This window comes from Osmerus eperlanus, chromosome 20 (assembly GCF_963692335.1).
Source record: "Osmerus eperlanus chromosome 20, fOsmEpe2.1, whole genome shotgun sequence".
In the NCBI taxonomy this organism is placed as follows: domain Eukaryota; kingdom Metazoa; phylum Chordata; class Actinopteri; order Osmeriformes; family Osmeridae; genus Osmerus; species Osmerus eperlanus.
Genome location: NC_085037.1, coordinates 1,535,861 through 1,554,695, shown reverse-complemented (window position 1 = coordinate 1,554,695; position 18,835 = coordinate 1,535,861). Strand labels below are relative to the sequence as shown.

The 18,835-nt window shown below is 47.7% G+C and overlaps 1 protein-coding gene and 1 pseudogene across 8 annotated transcripts; one reads left to right on the top strand and one right to left on the bottom strand.

Annotated features, from left to right (window-relative positions):
- Positions 1–157: 157 nt before the first annotated feature.
- On the bottom strand, positions 158–18,016 carry LOC134006857 (ATPase family AAA domain-containing protein 2-like). 8 transcript variants are annotated; one of them, XM_062445937.1, is made up of 26 exons: positions 17,896–18,016; positions 17,610–17,659; positions 17,264–17,333; positions 16,746–16,824; positions 16,293–16,368; positions 15,983–16,120; positions 15,643–15,784; positions 15,229–15,312; positions 14,521–14,629; positions 14,163–14,278; positions 13,769–13,943; positions 13,108–13,196; positions 12,713–12,872; positions 12,451–12,541; positions 11,885–12,202; positions 11,477–11,585; positions 11,132–11,318; positions 10,688–10,873; positions 10,387–10,522; positions 9,935–10,131; positions 9,211–9,370; positions 8,802–8,924; positions 8,375–8,506; positions 6,814–6,947; positions 6,388–6,516; positions 158–280 (listed from the first exon to the last, which is right to left on the bottom strand). In XM_062445937.1, the coding sequence occupies exons 2-26, from the start codon at positions 17,626–17,628 to the stop codon at positions 248–250; spliced, it is 3,192 nt and encodes a 1,063-aa protein (XP_062301921.1). In that variant the 5' UTR covers positions 17,629–17,659; positions 17,896–18,016; the 3' UTR covers positions 158–247. The 8 variants fall into 8 exon arrangements, 6 of the variants coding, with proteins under 6 accessions (XP_062301921.1, XP_062301920.1, XP_062301925.1 ...); XM_062445936.1 differs by lacking the exon at positions 17,896–18,016 and adding an exon at positions 17,763–17,874; XR_009927975.1 differs by lacking the exons at positions 158–280; positions 6,388–6,516; positions 17,896–18,016 and adding exons at positions 7,284–7,940; positions 17,763–17,874.
- Positions 348–5,406, top strand: LOC134006906 (interferon-induced very large GTPase 1-like; annotated as a pseudogene).
- Positions 18,017–18,835: the final 819 nt, after the last annotated feature.

Below are 18,835 nucleotides of genomic sequence, written 5' to 3'. Positions count from 1 at the left end.
ACGTAGAGAAGTACACATAATATGTATTAAGCCTACAAATACAAATCATTTAGCATTAAATGCCTTAAAATGATTAAAACCATAGACTGTAAAACATGTTCACAGACTAACACACATCATTTAGAGATTGTAAACAATAAATACATACATATACTAGGCCTACTTCAACTACAAAAGGTCACCAAAAGAGTCCTGAAATGCATTTCTTTTTATTAAAATAGGCCAGTTGGTCAAAGTTTCAGAGCAGTTAGCAAAAGTTGTCGATCTCACTCTTCATTTCCTGAAAACAAGAAATTGTGAGGAAAGATCATCGAGTCTGAAAGAGAAACTTTTACCTCTCCATGCGAAGGAAAAGAAAGTTTGGAATGTCAGTTGGTCACAATCAAGAATGAGAAGGCCGCCATTCGAAAGGCACAACTTGAGGCAGCTTCACCACACAATGATTTCATGAGGTCATTTATAAACTGTTTAACATCCCCACATCATTCACAAGAGACAAAATTATACATGCTGCAGTGGCTGAGAATTCTCCTGGATGAATTCAACTCTGATGCACTTGCAGGATATGAGGAAGAGTACCTCTCAACATGGGCAACACTTAAATGTGGCCCAAGGTTGGAGGAGGATCAATTGACACAGATCCTCTGCTAACGAAACTGAACATGATATCTGACAAAATGACGGCTACCACAATTGGACTTCAGCATATCATGAAAGAAACAAGCCAGATGTATGAAGTTTTCAAGCCTACAATCAAACTTCATACGGAAACACATGAACTTATAGAGGCTCTTCCTGCAAAAGGAGCCGAGATGCTGATGTCTGGGCTGCCACTAGAGCTGATGGATGGGGATGTGGCCCACGTGCCTCTGTTGTGGATTCAGGCTGTCCTGGACCGTCTCACTAAAACACTTGGAGACAAGAAGGTATTTGTGCTGTCGGTTCTTGGACTGCAGAGCTCTGGGAAGTCCACACTACTGAATGCCATGTTTGGTCTTCAGTTCACCGTGAGCGCAGGCAGGTGCACAAGAGGAGCCTTCATGCAGATAATTAAGGTGGACCCGGCCATAGTGGACCATCTGAAATAGGAGTATGTTCTGGTGGTGGACACAGAGGGCCTTAGACCACCTGTGCTCAGCACTAATATGTCCCTCAGTCATGACAATGAACTGGCAACTTTTATTATCGGAATAGGTGACATCACCATCATCAACATCATGGGGGAACACCCATCTGAAATGCAGGACATCCTTCTAGAGGGAGACCCCCGATGGCCCCTCCCAACACCTCCTACAGCCAGAACGTTCAGGAGCTGAAGAACAAGGTGCTCTCCATCGCACAGTGGAGGTCAGGCTGTAGATTTTCCACATTATCTGAAGTAAACGTACGGATCGGGGACCTATGGAAAGGTCTTTTGAAGGAGAACTTTGTGTTCAGCTTCAGAAATACACTCAAACTGATGGTTTACAGTGATTTGGAAAAAAAGGTTTCTGAGGTGAGCTGGAAACTGAGAAAACATGCCCTGGAAAAAGAGAACAAGTTGCACAACCAACTTCAAGCAACATCATTGAGGATGTGAATCACAAAGATCTGATTGTTGATTTTGGTCAAGTTTACAATCTCTTGAAAGAGGAAATAGACACATACTTTAAGGAAAATAAAAACTCAGAAATCCTTATAAAGTAACCGTTGACAAGCGGTTGGAAAATCTGAACGGGGAGCTCATTCAAAACATCTTAAAGAAATGCAAAGATGTCATCCCAATCAAGAAAAGCAGATCAGAACTTGACCAAAGAAATGAGGCAGAATTGCTCGAAATGAGCAAAAATTTAGTATTCAAACTAAAAGGCCAGAGACTTACCGACCAGGGCGTGGAGGAGCAGTTTGATTCAATCTGGACCGACTGGAGCACCAAAGTTGGAAATGAAAAACCTCAAGAGAGATGTGTTAATGTTAGAGCTGCAGTGGAAGGAATATTGCTTGATCAGTTAAAAAATCAAAAGGACATCACAGACAAAATTACAAGTGACAAGAAACTATTTATATTGGATGTTAAAAAACACGTAACACAGGGTAAATGGCATTCTTTACACAGAAATCCAGACGACCGTATGAAAATGTGTAGACAAGTGACAAACAGTGTCAACATGTATATTACTGGGAAAGAAGCTGTAGGTAGGGATTTCAATGATAGCTTTATTCATGAAATATTAAGCATCATAACAAGTGAGATTAACAGTTTCTCAGAGTCCAATCAGATTAATTTCACAAAAGAATACCTAACTGACGTGGCTGTTTTTCTGTGCATCAGAGCAGTTCCAACATTTGAGAGGATGCATTCATCGTTCACGAAAACAGTAGATCCTCTAACATACTTGAAAAGCAAACGAGAACAGTATCTTCAGATGTGTAAGCACCTATGCAATCTTTTGCCAAGGAGCAAACAATTTTAGCTGATTTCCTCTGTAAACAGCTGGAACCAGCAATCAAACAGCAAATGAATCAGAAAACCAGTTTTCAGATTTGTGATTCATTAAGATCCAACCACCCAGCCTTTAATGGAAACAGATCCAATCTTGAGAATCACATCCTGAAACATCTTGCCGAACAAGATTGCCCTGAAGCTATACGTGGCAGGTCTTGGAAAGACACAGATCATTTTGCCATTGAATTCTGTACCACATCAATAGACAGTAATGCTTCTTTTGGTTCTTTTCCCTACAAGAAATACAGAGAAGCTGGTAAACCACACAGTGAATGGAAAATCACGAAAGATGATAGCAATCAGAGTTACTGGAAATGGTTCATTTGTATATTTCAGACACAATGGGAGAAGAAATTCCATAAAAGATTTGTTGGAGCTGGAGACAGATTTCCGTACAATCAGTACTAAAAGAACTTACGTAACTTTTCCAACAAATATAGGAAAAACCATGACCATGAAATACATCAAACTATTATAATCACTTATTTGTCATGATTATTGAACTGAAGGCCATGAAGGGAGAGAATTTGTGGACGTCTACCAGAAAATACTTTTCATATCACAGTTTGTGATGGACGTTGTTGTAATGATATTCAGTTTAAGTTGTGAGATTACTTTTAACCACGAGTGGTCAGGAATAAATGTCATGACTGGACATCTCTGGTAACTAGGAAGACATGAAGAGATGTCAAGATCCGGTTGTTGAATAAATGACTAGCACAAGCTAGCTGTTCATGATTTAAGCTGTCTTTAATGTGACATATAAGAGAATGTCAACAGTGTAGGCAGATACAGATGTCTTTATATAGCTTGACCTAGGGTCAACATGTCAAATTGTAGTTGAGATGTTTTTGTTTTTCAATAGTTGAGATGTTAATATTGTTGCACAGTGCCTGGTAGCTGAGATGTGGTGACTTCTGTGCCTGCTAAGTACAGATAATTCCTTGACTGATCACCAAACTGTGCACTTCTGATCCTTGATCTTCTGCTGTGCTTTTTATATAAACTATTTGTAGGCTAGCTTTGGATAAGTGTCTGCTAAATGAATACAAAGTAAATGTTTGGATTTGGTACAAAAAGTACACCTGAAACAAAACGTAGAGAGTGAACAACACACCTTGAAGTCTCAGAGAAGGGAGTCGGACCACAGAAAGATGATATCTATGAGGATAAACGTAAAGATGATCTCTGCCATTTTGTATGAATATTATATGTTGGTCACATATGTAGGAATATGCTATCAACTAAGCTTATGCTACTGCAATATTATCTTATATCCAAACAGTATTACTCTATAGAGATCACAAACTCTATAGAGTAACACAAAGAAAGTTGTGTTCCATTTAAAAAAAACAATTGTAATTTGTTTTGTAAAATGTTTTTATTTCTAAATGGGGTAAAGTTGTGTTAATTCACACTGAATATGCAGTATGCTGAAAAGAGAGTCTGGTATGGCTTATCTTCCTACAGCCTTATTGGTAGTACTTAAGACTTGTTGACACAATGATTGTCCTTCGTGGTTAAATCATTAAAGACTGCTTATGATTTTATGCAGGAATTCTGTAAGAAACTATTGCAACATATGGAACTAAACACATCATTTGCAAATCATCAAAAATGATACTTGTTTTTCTGCGCAATTACTCAAAACAACCAGATTGCCATTTCTCTGAATCACAATAATAATAATATAAAACGTATTTCCTGTGTCTTTCTTTTGAAAATGTTTTTATTTCATCAGGTAGCAGCAGGCAGACCCAATAACATAAGAAGTTAATTCAGGACATGAGAAAGTTACCAAAGCTAGAAAAATAGGTTTTGTGTATTTAAAGGCCTTGACTAAAGACACATCTCTCTGATGGACCAAGTTACAGTTGTGTTCAGTGGATTACCACAACAATATATAACTCAATATAACCCATAGTAACCTTTAAAGGTAAAAAGCGCCTGGCTCATTGAAGGACTGTTGAAAACATGTGAACTAGCTAAGTAGGGTTAGGGTCTATATGGAACACTGTCTCAGAGGACAATGTTTTGATGTAAATGTTTCAGTGGAGAGAATGGAGATGGTAAGGAGTGCCCTGCAAAAGAATGAAGTCACAAACCTGGACGACGTCAGGTAATTCTAGGTTTTTCCAACACTATAAAACAGGAAGTAAATACTTGTACACTAAATGATGACCTCTTGTGGTTTTTAACCCTTGTGTTATCTTCGGGTCATTCTGACCCATCAGTCATTGTGACCCACCGTCGTATTGCGACAGATTTACCGCATACAAAGACAAAGTGAAGCATTTTCTTTTAACCGTTGGGCTGTCTCAGACCCCCCACATTGCAAAGGTTAAAAGAAAATTATTTTAATTTGTTTTTGTATTGGGTAAAATTGGGTAAACACAACGATGGTTCGTTATGAACCTTTGGGTCATGTGACCCGAAGGCAGCACGAGGGTTAAGAAGGCTCATATAGCACAGTGTGAACTTGTGGCCATGCCTGGGTTGTGTCACCTACCACCTTTGTGCAGGCAAGGAGTCGACGTTTTGGGATGAAAGTGCACGAGAAACTTTACTAAGAAATAAACATGCTACAGAACTAAGGGCAAACGCCACACGGCCATCAATAAAGAAACAATGAATAAGACTTCACATTGAGGTCAGTGACAGCTCAGCCTGTATAGCCATCCTAATAAGTCAATCCAAAACAGGTGTGTCTAATATTCCGGTGACGCAGATCGGCACTCAGAAGCCGTGTGAACCGTGACGACCTTGTTGTGTGTGACGTCTGCTTGTAACCCTGTCCTGGTCCTCCAGGTTGGGGTTCCACCTCCCCCCCTTCTCCTCGGCCCCCCACCTGCCCATGCGGTCAGGCCCTAGCCTACGTGGTACACCGTGATAAACCAGCAGGACTGAGGCCCAGCGAGTGAGAGACCTGGGGCTCAGGTGGCTCGCTGGGCCTCAGTCCTGCTGGTTTATCACGGTGTACCACGTAGGCTAGGGCCTGACCGCATGGGCCTGGGCTGCGTTTCCCGATAACGATGGATCGTAGCAACGATCCAAAAACGAAAACCATCGATATTTCTTACGTGCGTTTCCCAAACATGCTCGTAAGGAGTAGGCTAATCTATGCGCTTTCAAGAGACACTTTAGCTACGATGTCTTTGGGAACGGCCCGTAAAAACTACGATTCGTTGTACGTTCTACGATCAACTTAGGCTTACGGGGCTTTCGGGAAACGCAGCCCAGGGCTCTGACCCAGCCTGGTCCATTTCCTGCATCATGTCCTCCCCTCTCACTTACATGTCCTGCATATTCTCTCCTCTCTCCATCTCCTCTCACCTTGCTTTCAAGTACAAATCAGTCAGCATTAATTAGCGTGTATTAAAACGATCAACAGCATGTTCACAGTCCATAAAACATGTTCTCAGACCATAATACACAAATAATTCATAGACAATAAATGTACTACTGTAACTCCATCAAAGTCACCAAATGAGTCCTAAAATGCCATTTATTTTTATTAAAATAGGCAAATTGGCCAAAGTTTCAGAGTAGTTAGCAAAAGTTGTCGATCTCACTCTTCATCTCCTGAAAACAAAACATGGCAGTTGGTATGTCTTTTCTAAACTAATATGTCAAAATTAGGACTGCGACCATAGATCGATCAAAGGACAGATCTAGAACAAATCTAGAGCTATAAAGATTTAACAAGAGAGGTTTAGGTATATCGGTATAGTTAGAAATGTGTGGTGTCTGTAACCTTATTTACACATAAAAATGTCAGTCAGACTCAAGCAGAGCTTGCGTTTTGCAAAGATGCTCTAACCGTGTCCTGTATCCATACACACAGGCACAAGGTGTAGGCCTGTACGTGCAAGTTTGAAGAGCTCTACGCCAGAGACACAAACCTGAACAAGCTCAGTCTTGTCGTAGTTCTTGCGGTGTCTGTAGATGCTCTGGCAGAGCAGCGCGTAGAGTTTCTCCAGCTGACACACCTCGTAGCCCTCAGTCTTGGTCACCACTCTCTTCAGCAGGTCCTTGACAGACACACACAGACCACAGACACACACACACACAGCATATACCACACACAGCACACACACAGTTTGAAAAAATGCAGTCAAATACACTTTGGGTGCATTTGATTTACATCCAACCAATCCTGAAACCAGTTTGTCTGTTGCTGTAACCCACTCACCTGAGCGACAACTGCACGACAGATCAAAATCACAGTGACTTTACAAATAATCAACACAGGTCTGGTCAGTGAGACAGACAAAGTGCCCCCTCCTCCCAGGTGATAGGATGGACAGTGTCATGAACGAGCACCACACCTTGAGCTTGTCATGGTCCACCACCAGTTGAGGGGACTTCTGGGAGAGGATCTCCAGGGCCTTGTCCACGTCTATCACCTGCTGCTGCTGGGCCGCGGTCCAGGTGGCCCGCGTCACTCGGCCCCCACGTCTCTCTGTGTGTGTGGGGGGGGGGGGGGGGGGGGATTTAGTCAGTCAGGTCCAACTTGTTAATATCACAACAAGTAGTAATAAATGCAGTAGAAGTAGGCTTATATATATAGGCTATTTCTGCAGATCTATACACTTGCACACATTTGCACGTACGCAGTCATGTGTAATGCATTATCGTTTTCACTGAGGATGGATGGATTAGCCAGATGGATTAGTGAGAGCAGGACCCCCAGACCCCAGACTAGGTCGAGCCTGAACCACTTCCTGATGTCAGAGGTCAGCTGAGGGGGAGGGGGGGAGGGTGGTTCAGTAGCTGAAGCTATATGCTTCATTTTCACCTCCTGCTGCTGCAGAGAGCTGGGATGGAGGCTGGCCATGTTAGCAGAAGCGCTAGCAGGAGCGACGTGGTCCCTACACAACCCAGACAGACCTAGCTTCATCTCCCAGTTCTCCACAGCCCTCTCAGGCTCTCCAGGGATGGAGAGGGGTCCCTCCCCTGGATCTAGATCCCAGGTATGGGTGCGTGGGCTGGGTACACCCTCCAAAGCTGCTGGGGGACTAGGAGGCTGGGGGTGGTGCCGGTTGACCAGGGGGGTTTGAGTGGGTGGGAGCCCAGGGATGCTGCCTTTGTGCCTGGGTGGCTCCACCCAATTCACAAGCGGGTCCAGGGATGGCTGTTTCCTTTTCCCGGAAGAGGGGCGTGGGTCTCTTTCAAAGTGAGCCCCCTCTTTCGTACACTCCTCCGGAACAGAGGGTGTCTCCTCTTTAAAATACTGGTTTCTTCTCTGCTCCCCCCTGCCATATCCTGTCGTTCATGTTGCTTTCATCCATCGATGGGTCCGTCACTCTGTTCTTGCTGGAGGAGGAGGGGAGGGTAGAAGAAGAGGAGGAGGAAGAGGAAGGGGTGGGTGGACGTTTCTTCATCTTGTTTTTCTTTACGATGCCTAAACTCCACTTGCTTTTGCGTCGTGCTTTCGTTTTTCTTGTCTTCTGCCCTGTCGTGAGGGAGGAAGGGGTTGGTAGAGAAGGTCATTAGACATGTAGTCACGGAGCAGAGGCAGACAGGCGAGATCATGATTTCTGAAGACCTACCCTCCTCTCTTCCTACGTTCATCTCATCCTCTCTTCCTGCTCCCTTTCCTTCCTGTCTTGTGCTGTTAACTTTTTGTGTCTTTTCAACCTTTTTTGTGCCTTCCTCTGCTCAATAGAAGGATGTATTTGGCCCATCCGCCTCCTCCTCTTCCTCAGTTCCTCCTCTTCCTACAGTTGTGTTCTCTCTCCATCTCTCTCTCTCTCTCATGAAAAAAGCACTGACTGCACTTTCTCCCAAAATAATCCACTCCTCGCCGTTTCAACTTCCCGGAACACCTTAACAATGAACTTACAGCGAGAAACACTGGAAGGAGGCGAGGAGACAGGGGAGACGTACTTGTGGGCCGTGGAGCGTCGGCGGCGAAGGGTGTGCTGGCGTCCTTGCCGTTTGGCCTCCTGTCGTCAGAGCAGCCCTCCTCTCGGGGCAGCGTCTGGTAGTAGGATGGGGCGAACATGGACGTCTTGCAGCCTGCAGGCAAGCAGAACCAGGAAACTCATGGATCTCCAGCAAGAAGGAGTTGTTTACAGAGCTCAGTGACACCGTGTAAACCAGCCCTGGGAGATGACATCTTTACTATAACACCTTAATGCATGAAAACGTGGCAAAAAAATATAAAACAATGTGAATGAACAAATGTGAGGGAATGTCCATGTCTTGAGGATCTCATACAGAACAACAAAAGAGCAGTATTTACCTGGCTAGTTTGTTAATATTTAGCTAGTTAGCTAATAGAGTTACGTTATGTAGTTCACCAGACAGTCACCTCTCTTGTTCCGTGAGTTTCTAATCTGCTCGCAGATCATGTCAAAGTCCTCGTCCAGCTCGTCACGTATGATGGCGTGGAGCGTGTCTTTCAGCGCACACGCCCGGTGGCGAATCTGACGGTCTGGAGAGAGAGAGAGGAGGGAGAGAGAGAGGAGAGAGAGGGAAGAGAGAGAGCAGGGAGAGGGAAGAGAGAGAAGGAGAGGGATGAGGAAGAGACAATGAGAGAGGAAGGGAGGTGTGAGGAAAGAGATAAGATCGCGAGAGAAGGGGGATGGATGATGAGATACATTACGCATGAGAGTATAACATACACATAGAGATGGCCAAGACAGGGGGGAGGAGATGGAAGGGGGACGGGAGAGGGGAGAGGTGAAAGAGGGGGAAACTAAAGCCAGAGGTCTTCCTACCAGAGGGGTCGCTGTCTGGGTTGTACTCCAGCGCGTTCTTCCAGATCAGGTCCACGTCGTTGGCAAACTCCCGGACGGTGACGTACTTGTGGGAGTCCACGTGGGCCAGGACGGTGGACAGGTCCATGGGGCTCTTGATCACGGTCGTGTAGTCAGGGACCTGGGGGGGACAAACACACAGACCTCAGACGGTATGGAGTAGAGAGTAGGCTCTTAGACGCAAGCACTCCTGACCCACTAGGGGTGGGAACCAAAGCAGTCTAAATTAGACCGTCACAATCTCATCACTATGGTCAGTGGTGAAGTCCTTACTCAGTAAGGTCATGGGTCTAATTGCGTGATTTGCAACAAAGTGATGTCCTGTAATTCCTCCGCCCATGATTTGACAGTGATAGCAATCTGACCCGTGCGATCTAAGTACAGGGGTCAGATGGCTGAGCGGTTAGGGAGTCGGGCTATTAATCAGAAGGTTGTTGGTTCGATTCCCGGCCGTGCAAAATGACATTGTGTCCTTGGGCAAGGCACTTCACCCTACTTGCCTCGGGGGAGAATGTCCCTGTACTTACTGTAAGTCGCTCTGGATAAGAGCGTCTGCTAAATGTAAATGTAAGTACAAGTATCTTGCACCTCAAACCCCCTCGATATTAACACAGTCTTACGAGCAACCGGTTTGTCATCTCTCCTCTTTTCTTTTCTTCCAACTCCCCCCCTCCCCTCCCCTCACCTCCTCCACGTCCACAGGCCTGCTGAAGGCCCTGAAGCGTTTGTCCTGCGCCAGGCGCTCGGTGACGTTCCGCAGGAAGAGGCGTAGCTCCCGCAGGGTGTCCTCTTCCTTCTCCTCCATGCGCAGGCGCTCGCGATCCGACATCTGCCTGGGGGGCGGAGGGGGGGCCAGGGGGAGCACCTCCATGGCATGCATCACTGGAGGGTGGAGGAGGTTGAAGTGGGAAGGGTTAGTGGAGGGGGCAGAGGGGAGGGTTGGGAAAGGAAGGGGTGAAGTGAAGTGTTGCAGGGAGTGGAGTGGAGATGGGGGGGGAGGTGAAGCGAGGAGGGTTTGGGGGGGAGTGGGGAGAGGAGGGAAGGTGCAGTAAAACAACTGGTCAAAGGGTCAAATCTCCCTCGGAACTCATCAATACAAGCCATCGTGCACCCAGCTATCCTGTCGTCGTCACTCACAGGCCTTCTTCTTGGAAGCGGGGGCTTTGGCAGCCTGGAAGAGGATCAGGTCCTCGAAGAACCTCCTCCTCTCCTGCTGGGTGGGCGTCCGGATGGAGTGAACCTCTCCGTGCTCCACACGGAACAGAGCCTGAACCTGAGGAGGGAGCAACACTTACTACCAACACTGGGAACGATGGCAAACGTGACGCACCGCAGTCAAGTTTGTCTGGCGTGTGTGAGTGTGCTTGTGCGTGTCTTGTGGGTGCTCGTGTGCCCATGTGTTCTGCGCGTGGCGAGTGTGTGTGTGTGCCGTCCCTACCTCGTGGTCCAGGTCGTGGTGGGCCTGGTCGCTGGTGGCCAGCAGCAGCACGGGGGAGAAGGAGGGCAGGTCCTGCAGCAGGCTGGTGAAGGTGGCCTTCAGGGCCGGCCCCACCGTGTCCCACCAGCGCTGGATCCTGGGGACGTACAGGATGCTGGGGGACGTACGCCTGGCCTCACAGAACACCTGGGGGGGAGGGGGATTAGGGTTATCAGGAGATGGCGAGGAGGGAGGAGGTTGGGGAGGAGGAAGGTGGGGGATGAGGAAGATGGGGGTTAGAGGAGGTGGATATAGGGGAGGAGGTGGAGGAGGGAGAGAGGTAGTAGGAGGGAGGAGGAAGGTGGGGGTTACAGGAGGTGGAGGAGGAGATAGGGGAGGAGGTGGAGGAGGGAGAGAGGTGGGAGGAAGTAGTAGGAGGGAGGGAGGGAGCCAGAGCCTGCGTACCTGAGCGCAGGCCTCCTCGGGTGAGGTGGAGCTGACCCCAAACAGCACGGCCACGTCCAGGGTGTACACGCTGAACCTCTCCAGGGCGTGGAGCATGGCGGGGGCCAGGTGGGCGCTCTGCCCCGCCCCGGGACGCCCCGTCAGCAGGAGCCGGGGCCGGTGGGAGGTGGGCTGGTGCACTGCACTCCTGGCGGGGGAAGGGGGAGGTGGAAAGGAGGGGTGGATAGGACAGGGAGTGGGAGATGGAAGGAGACAGAGGTTCCAAGCGAGTGTTGTGAGCCCTCTCTGCCTCGAGCCTTTACCCAGACGGAGAGCAGGGGAGTCGGGGTGTGTGAGGGTGGTTACCGCGCCAGGTGGAGGAAGCTGCCCGTGGAGGGGGGGGTCTGCTTGGAGATGGAGGTGTTGGAGGAGGTCCCCTCGTCCCCGCTGTACAGCAGGTCGTCCTCCAGAAGGTCTGCCACAGCAACCACAACAGCACATCCATCAGCTTCAAGACACGAGGTATAAAAACACTGCTGTCAAATCAACCTGCTCCACACACAATAACTGTGCACTGCTCAAAAGATGCTTGTTACAACACGAGAGAACACAATACCATACAATGCTGTACAGTACAATGTAAAACAATACAATACTAATATAAAAAAAGGCAAGTCAATACAACCCACAACCATGTGAGGAAGGCTAAGAGAACCAAACCCAAATCAGCCGATGACCCTGTCAAACCCCCATCGAACCCTAACCCAGACCCACCCGAGGCCTCCCTCCTCTTCCTGAGGCCCTGCTCGGCGTGGGGGAACAGCTTCTGCAGGCCGTCCAGGAGGGCGGCGAGCTCCGAGCCCAGCAGGGGGGCCAGGGCCGGGGCCAGGGCCTTGGCGGGGGACGACACGGCCCTCTGGGAGGCGGCCACCGTCTTGGCCATGGCGGCCAGGAAGTCGGTGGCGGTGACGTTGATGGAGGAGACGTCGAGCAGCAGCTTCTGGGAGGAGGAGTAGATCTGGGGGTAGCGGCGCCGCAGCGCGCAGAGGGCCGCCTCCGCGCACACCGCCTTGATGTCTGCGCCGCAGTAGCCTGGCGGGGGAGGGAGGGAGGGATAAAGAAAGAGAAAGCGGGAGAGGAAGAGATAAAGGAAGAGAGGAAGGGGGGACAGGTGGAGAGAGAGAGAGAGACAGAGAGCGACGGAAGGACAGATAAAGGAAGAAATATAAGGAGAAATGGGGAGAGACAGAAGGAGAGACAGAGCGAGAGACTGGATGAACAGAATTTAAACTGAATATCTAGATGGAAGGCCTAACTAAGGCCGTGGCGTGTTGCCGTACCGACACACTTGTCAGCCAGCTCATCCAGGAAGGTGTCGGAGGGGGCGGGGCACCACTGATGGGTGTGGATCTTCAGGATGTCTCGACGAGACTGAGCGACACACACACACACACACACAAAGGCCGAGGAAAGTACAGAAGAAGACAAGCTCATCACTGGATTTCTTCAAATGCGTTTTTCGGATCAAAGTGAAGAAATCCAGTGTGCCTATGTGTGCGTATCTATGCAAGTGTGTGTGTGTGTGAGTGTGTGTGTGTGCACCTCGCGGTCGGGGAGGCCAAACAGGAACTCCCTGTCGAAGCGTCCGGGCCTCCTGAGGGCGGGGTCGATGGCGTCCAGGCGGTTAGTGGCTCCGATCACCACCACCTCCCCCCGGCTGTCCAGCCCGTCCATCAGAGCCAGCAGCGTGGACACGATGGAGCTGCAGGACACACACACACACCAGTTAGCATACGCATACACACACACACAGGTGACTCAGACACACACACACACAGACATCAGTTACCATACACATACACACACACACACACACACACAGGTGACTCAGACACACACACACACACACAGGTGACCCAGACACACCAGTCAGTACACACACACACAGGTGACCCAGACACACCAGTCAACACACACACACACACACACACAGGCACCTGTGTATCTGGTCCTGACGGCTGGAGCGGACCGGAGCTAGACCGTCAATCTCATCAAAGAATATGATGGACGGACGCATCTGGTAGGCCTGGTGGTGAGACACACACCAGAGGTCAGTCACAGAGGTCAACACTACCCAACACTACCCAGCACTACCCAACACTACCCAGCACTACCCAACACTACCCAACACTACCCAGCACTACCCAACACTACACGACACTACCCAACACTACCCAACACTACCCAACACTACCCAGCACTACCCAACACTACCCAGCACTACCCAACACTACCCAACACTACCCAGCACTACACGACACTACCCGACACTACCCAACACTACCCAACACTACCCAACACTACCCAGCACTATCCAACACTACCCAACACTACCCAGCACTACCCAACACTACCCAACACTACCCAACACTACACAACACTACCCAACACTACATGACACTACCCGACACTACCCAACACTACCCAACACTACCCAGCACTACACAACACTACCCGACACTACACGACACTACCCAACACTACCCAACACTACCCAACACTACCCAAAACTACCCAACACTACCCAACACTACCCAGCACTACGCAACACTACCCAGTTGTACCGAGCCCTACCTCCCCTCCCCTCCCCAGCCATACCTGGTCGAAGAGCAGGCGCAGCTGTCGCTCCGACTCGCCCACCCACTTGCTGAGGCAGTCAGCCCCCTTCCTCATGAAGAAGGCCACCTTCCTGTCCCCCTGGCTGCACTCGTTAGCCAGCGCCCGCGCCACCAGGGTCTTCCCTGTCCCCGGGGGGCCGTAGAACAGGCAGCCCCTGGGGGGAGGGAGGGAGGGAGGGAGGGAGGGAGGAGAGAAAGAGAGAGACAGACAGAAAAGACACATTGGGAGAGAGAGAAATGATTTGTTGATAGAGAGAAAGAAAGACTGTCCCCCCCCACTAACCTTCTGCTGTGTGTGAGTATGTCTGTGGTCAACAGTGTGCAGACTGAAGGCGATGTTGCGGTCTCTCTAACCTGGCCACAGTCTCTCTCACCTGGGAGGCTGGATCTTGAACTTGTCAAACACCTCAGGGTAGAGCAGGGGGAACACCACCATCTCCTTCAGGGCTGAGATGTGGCTCGTCAGGCCTCCCACGCTGTCGAAACGCACCTGGGGGTGGGGGTAGGTAAATTAAGGCAACATTAAGACTGAATGAACTTCTCATTGGGATATAAGAGACCAGTTTGAAATGTCAAACCGTTCATTGGCTCTTCACACTCTACTGCTATACTTTCTATAAGCCCTGTTTGTATGTGGCTTTGGATGCAAGTGCCTGCTAAATGTAAAACGTACATTGAAATAGTTTAGTTCAATTCAAAACAGAATGGTTCCCAAAATTGTTGGAGACTTACTGACTGGTCGATCACCATGGGGTCGATGTCTGCCAAACTCGATTGGATCTTCATCCTGTCCCTGTGGATCCCCAAGATGTCTTCCTTACGCAGATTGACAGGCAAACAACTGAGAGAGAGAGGGAGGGAGGGAGGGAGGGATAAAAGAGCGAGAGAGAGAGAGAGAGAGAGAGAGAGAGAGAGAGAGAGAGAGAGAGAGAGAGAGAGAGAGAGAGAGAGAGAGAGAGAGAGAGAGAGAGAAGGCTGCCTCAGTCAAGCTCACTGTGAGCAGACAGCTCAACACCCAACAGACCTTCTACCCACTTGTGAATCCAACAACTAAAAGGTTTCCTGAAAGATCTTCAGTGAAATTCCCCGTGTCCCTGTGTCGAACAGAGCAACTCCTCAAGTGAAAGTTCATCTGTCCACAGAATGAGTTTCGCCACGGAAACGGCATCAGAACTGTTGCCTCGGCTTGGAACCTTGGGTCTAACGATGACATCATCAGCTCCCACTCATGATGTTATGTTAAGAGACAAATATGCTAGAAGTGACAATAACCGATGAACTAAATTCAATAAGCATACATTCTTTGCATTCATTCACTTACATTTTTCCAAACTTCTGTTTGGAGAATAATGCAAACAGAATCACACAATGAGGACACACAACGCAGTCACCCATTCGCCTGGTTAACGAGTTTTCCGGTTCACAAGCTGGTTCACTGACCTGGTCTTCCCACCATCTTCCTCATCAGAGTCCTCCTCTTCCTCAGAGGAGACTGAGTCACGGCGAGTGTGCCACGCATGCTTCCTTCTGCAGGGTCGAACCAGACCAAAACAACATGAGACAGAGAGGGGCGGGTCTATTTTGGTAGACATTTTGCTCTTACCTCTACTGCACAATTTCTGCTGTATATATATATATATATATATCTGTCCAACCCTTCTTTCGTGCTAATAAAAGAAAGACTCACCTGCCCAGTGTAGGCCCTAGCCTGAAGGTGTAAACAAGAAGATAAAACACAAAATGCTTTGTCAAGCTACTTTTGCACACAAAGAGAAAACAACAAATGTGACATTTTATTCTCAGGATGAAAAATGAACCATGTCATTTTCACAGTATGTAACACTTGTGATGTACATGTGTGTGTGTGTGTTCCCAGACCTGGCCCTTCTTCCACTGGTGGTGTAGGCACTCCTCGGCACAGAGGCACTGATGCAATAGCTCCCTCTGGTGGACGAGGCGTGGTGTTGGAAAAACTTTGGTGGATTATTCCTAGACTCTACAGTGCAGACACAACAGGCACACAGAGAGGAGAGTTCAGACACAGAAACACATACATAAACACACACACACGGAAATACACACATACACATACAGACACACGCGTCCACAAACATACATAGAAACATACACACATATAGTACAAACATACACACAATTGAAAGGTCCCTGTATAGACGAAATAAATCAGAAGTACTTTGAAACTTCGCATTTTTCTGCCTGACTTCAGAGAACTCTCCATCCTCCCCATCACAATCAGCCTCTTCATCCATCTCAGCTTCCTCATCCTTTTCTCTGTCATCATCATCACCATCCTCATCATCCTCCAGATACTCTGAAAATAGTGGTTGAAGCACAAGTTAAAACATAATTTACATATCAAGGGATGAAAAACAACACGCACACTCTTCAAAACACACACAGCCGTAGCAGATAAGAGATATGAAGGCTGTACAATGTGTGATATGGGTAAGGTTTGTGACTGAACACAGAGATGAACTTGATACCATTGTCTTGACTGCTGGCTACTTTTCTGGAAGGTGTCTCACAAGTCTTTATCCTCTGCGCTATGGAGCAGATCCTCTACAAATCACACCAAAAATCGACTTTATACAAGGGGAGAAAGCTGAATACTGAAGGAGGGAGGAATGGGATGAGGGAGAGGAAGAGAGAGAGGGCAGACGAGGGGGAGAAGGAAGGAGAGCGGGGGGGGGGGAGGAGGGGGGGGGGAGGAGGGTGGGACAACACAGAAGGGCGTATCGCCTTCACAGCGCTCTGATAAGACGGTGTGTGGAGGCGAAAGAGATACAGATTATCGTACATAAACAGAGAGAAAGAGAAAGAGAGAGGGGGGAGTTGAACTATGACCAGTTGTCTCTCTGTCAAACAGACAACACAACACGGAGACGGTGTTATGGGGGTTTACTGGCGACGACAAGACTTACTGGACAGAAACTCACCCCTTCTCTCACGCCCCTCCCTCTCAGACGACACATCCGCTTCCACTCCTCCATCTTCTTCAGGACGGCCTCGTCAGTACTGTGGAGAATACAGGCAGTGAATAAAGACATGAAACGTTCCTTGGTCTCGGCAGCATAACTCTGTACAGTATATTACCCCCTATTACTCTCAGAATATCACCCCTCTAGTCCTCCTGGACCTCCAGTCATACTACTCCAAGGCCCTTTTAGTCCCTCCTAGACTTCCTAGTCCTTTCAATCCTCCTTCTAGTCCCTCCTACTCCTCCATACATCCTAGTACCTCCTACTCCTCCATACATCCTAGTACCTCCTACTCCTCCATACATCCTAGTCCCTCCTACTCCTCCATACATCCTAGTACCTCCTACTCCTCCATACATCCTAGTACCTCCTACTCCTCCATACATCCTAGTACCTCCTACTCCTCCATAGATCCTAGTACCTAGTCCCTAGTACTCATACAAATTAAAGTATTGTAGGTGATGGATGGCAAGTACCTGGTGGTTCTGGTGCTGCATCTCGAGAGTCCCTGAGGGCCTTCAGATCTGGAGGACAGATCGGCCTGCCCTGGAAGGTCCCAGGTAGCCCAAAATACACAACTCTGCATATATACTCAAACCACACTGACAGCCCTTCTCAACAGTAAAGAAACACAATTCATTTGCAATGTGTCCTTGCTGTTGACACTGGTCATCCTCCACTTCCAACAGAGAGCAAAAGACACAACTCTCTACCTATAGCGGTTGTACCACAATAACTGTTATGTGAATTATTCAGTCTGTTTTGTGATTAATGGGAGAGTGGGGTGGATTTGTCACCATAATGCAGATGTGCATATCATACCATTTTGGTCGTCCTCCATTATGCTATTGTCCAGATGCTTTTGAGATATTCTGAGATATAAAAACAATTCACACAACATCTGACATGAGTGACCGAAATATAAAGTCTAAATATCTCCTGTAAAATGTGGTCCCCATTCCTCGTAGTTTGAACCTTGTTTTTTTGACTGGTATCCCATTTTCTGGCGTTGTTGAATCATTCATGTCTTTAAATGGTATTGTATCGCTGTTCCAAGTTCCGTCATTCCCTGTCTGTAGTCAATCAGAATAGCCAAATCATTAGGTACCTAGCTTATGTCTCTCATCTGTCCTGTGGATCCGTCGTCTGATCGTCTTCTCTTCTTGACTATCGGGGCATATCGATTGCTTAAGCTACACCATCATAGAACTGTGTGATCACTGTAAGGGACTCTCTCCGACCATTTAAACTTTCCAACGTTCGAAACTCCATTTCCGTTTTATCCGTTATTTTTGTGAAAGATTTGGCCTCTGGCGCATGCTGTTAGCCTGCTACAAAGGGTTCACAATCGAACGGTTGAATAGAAACGCTTATTTTCAAATCAATTCCAAGACACAGGATAAAGCCTATAATAACACAAGGGCTAGTGATTGAAACACATAGCCTAGACAGTTGTTCCAATGTTTCTTTAAACAAGAGATAGGCCTACTTTATTGGTAGCCTAGGCCGTGTGAAAATAATCCTAATTTACAATCTACATTTTCTTCAGTTTTAGTCATTTTTTACTTTAGTCATTAACCTTATAGCCTATTATAATACGGGTGGTTGAAATTTCAGATTGGTTGAGAGTGAGTCATGGGGTGTGCTTTATTGAGCATAAAGTACTGTACGGTGTACAGGTGTTTACAGTACGCCTGTTTACATTTGCCTTAAAATGGAGCGTTCCATATTAGTGCGCACTCAAAATAACGGTTACATTTTTGGTTGTCATTGGTAATTTTCGATACCGCAATAAGGTACTAGAGGCAGTACTTTATCGCCAATAAAGTACGTGTTCCAGGGTTTGCCGGCCCTCCGCTGCGCGTCGGGCCTATAGGCGTGTTGTTATAACAACACCCTTGAACACGTACTTTATTGGCAATAAAGTACTGCCTCGAGTACCTTATTGCTTAACTAGCAGCTTAGTCTACATTTCTTTGCTTGATGAAAACAAAATGATCCAGTAAGTTGCTGCAAAACCCTAGGCCTACATGAGTGTTCATTATAAT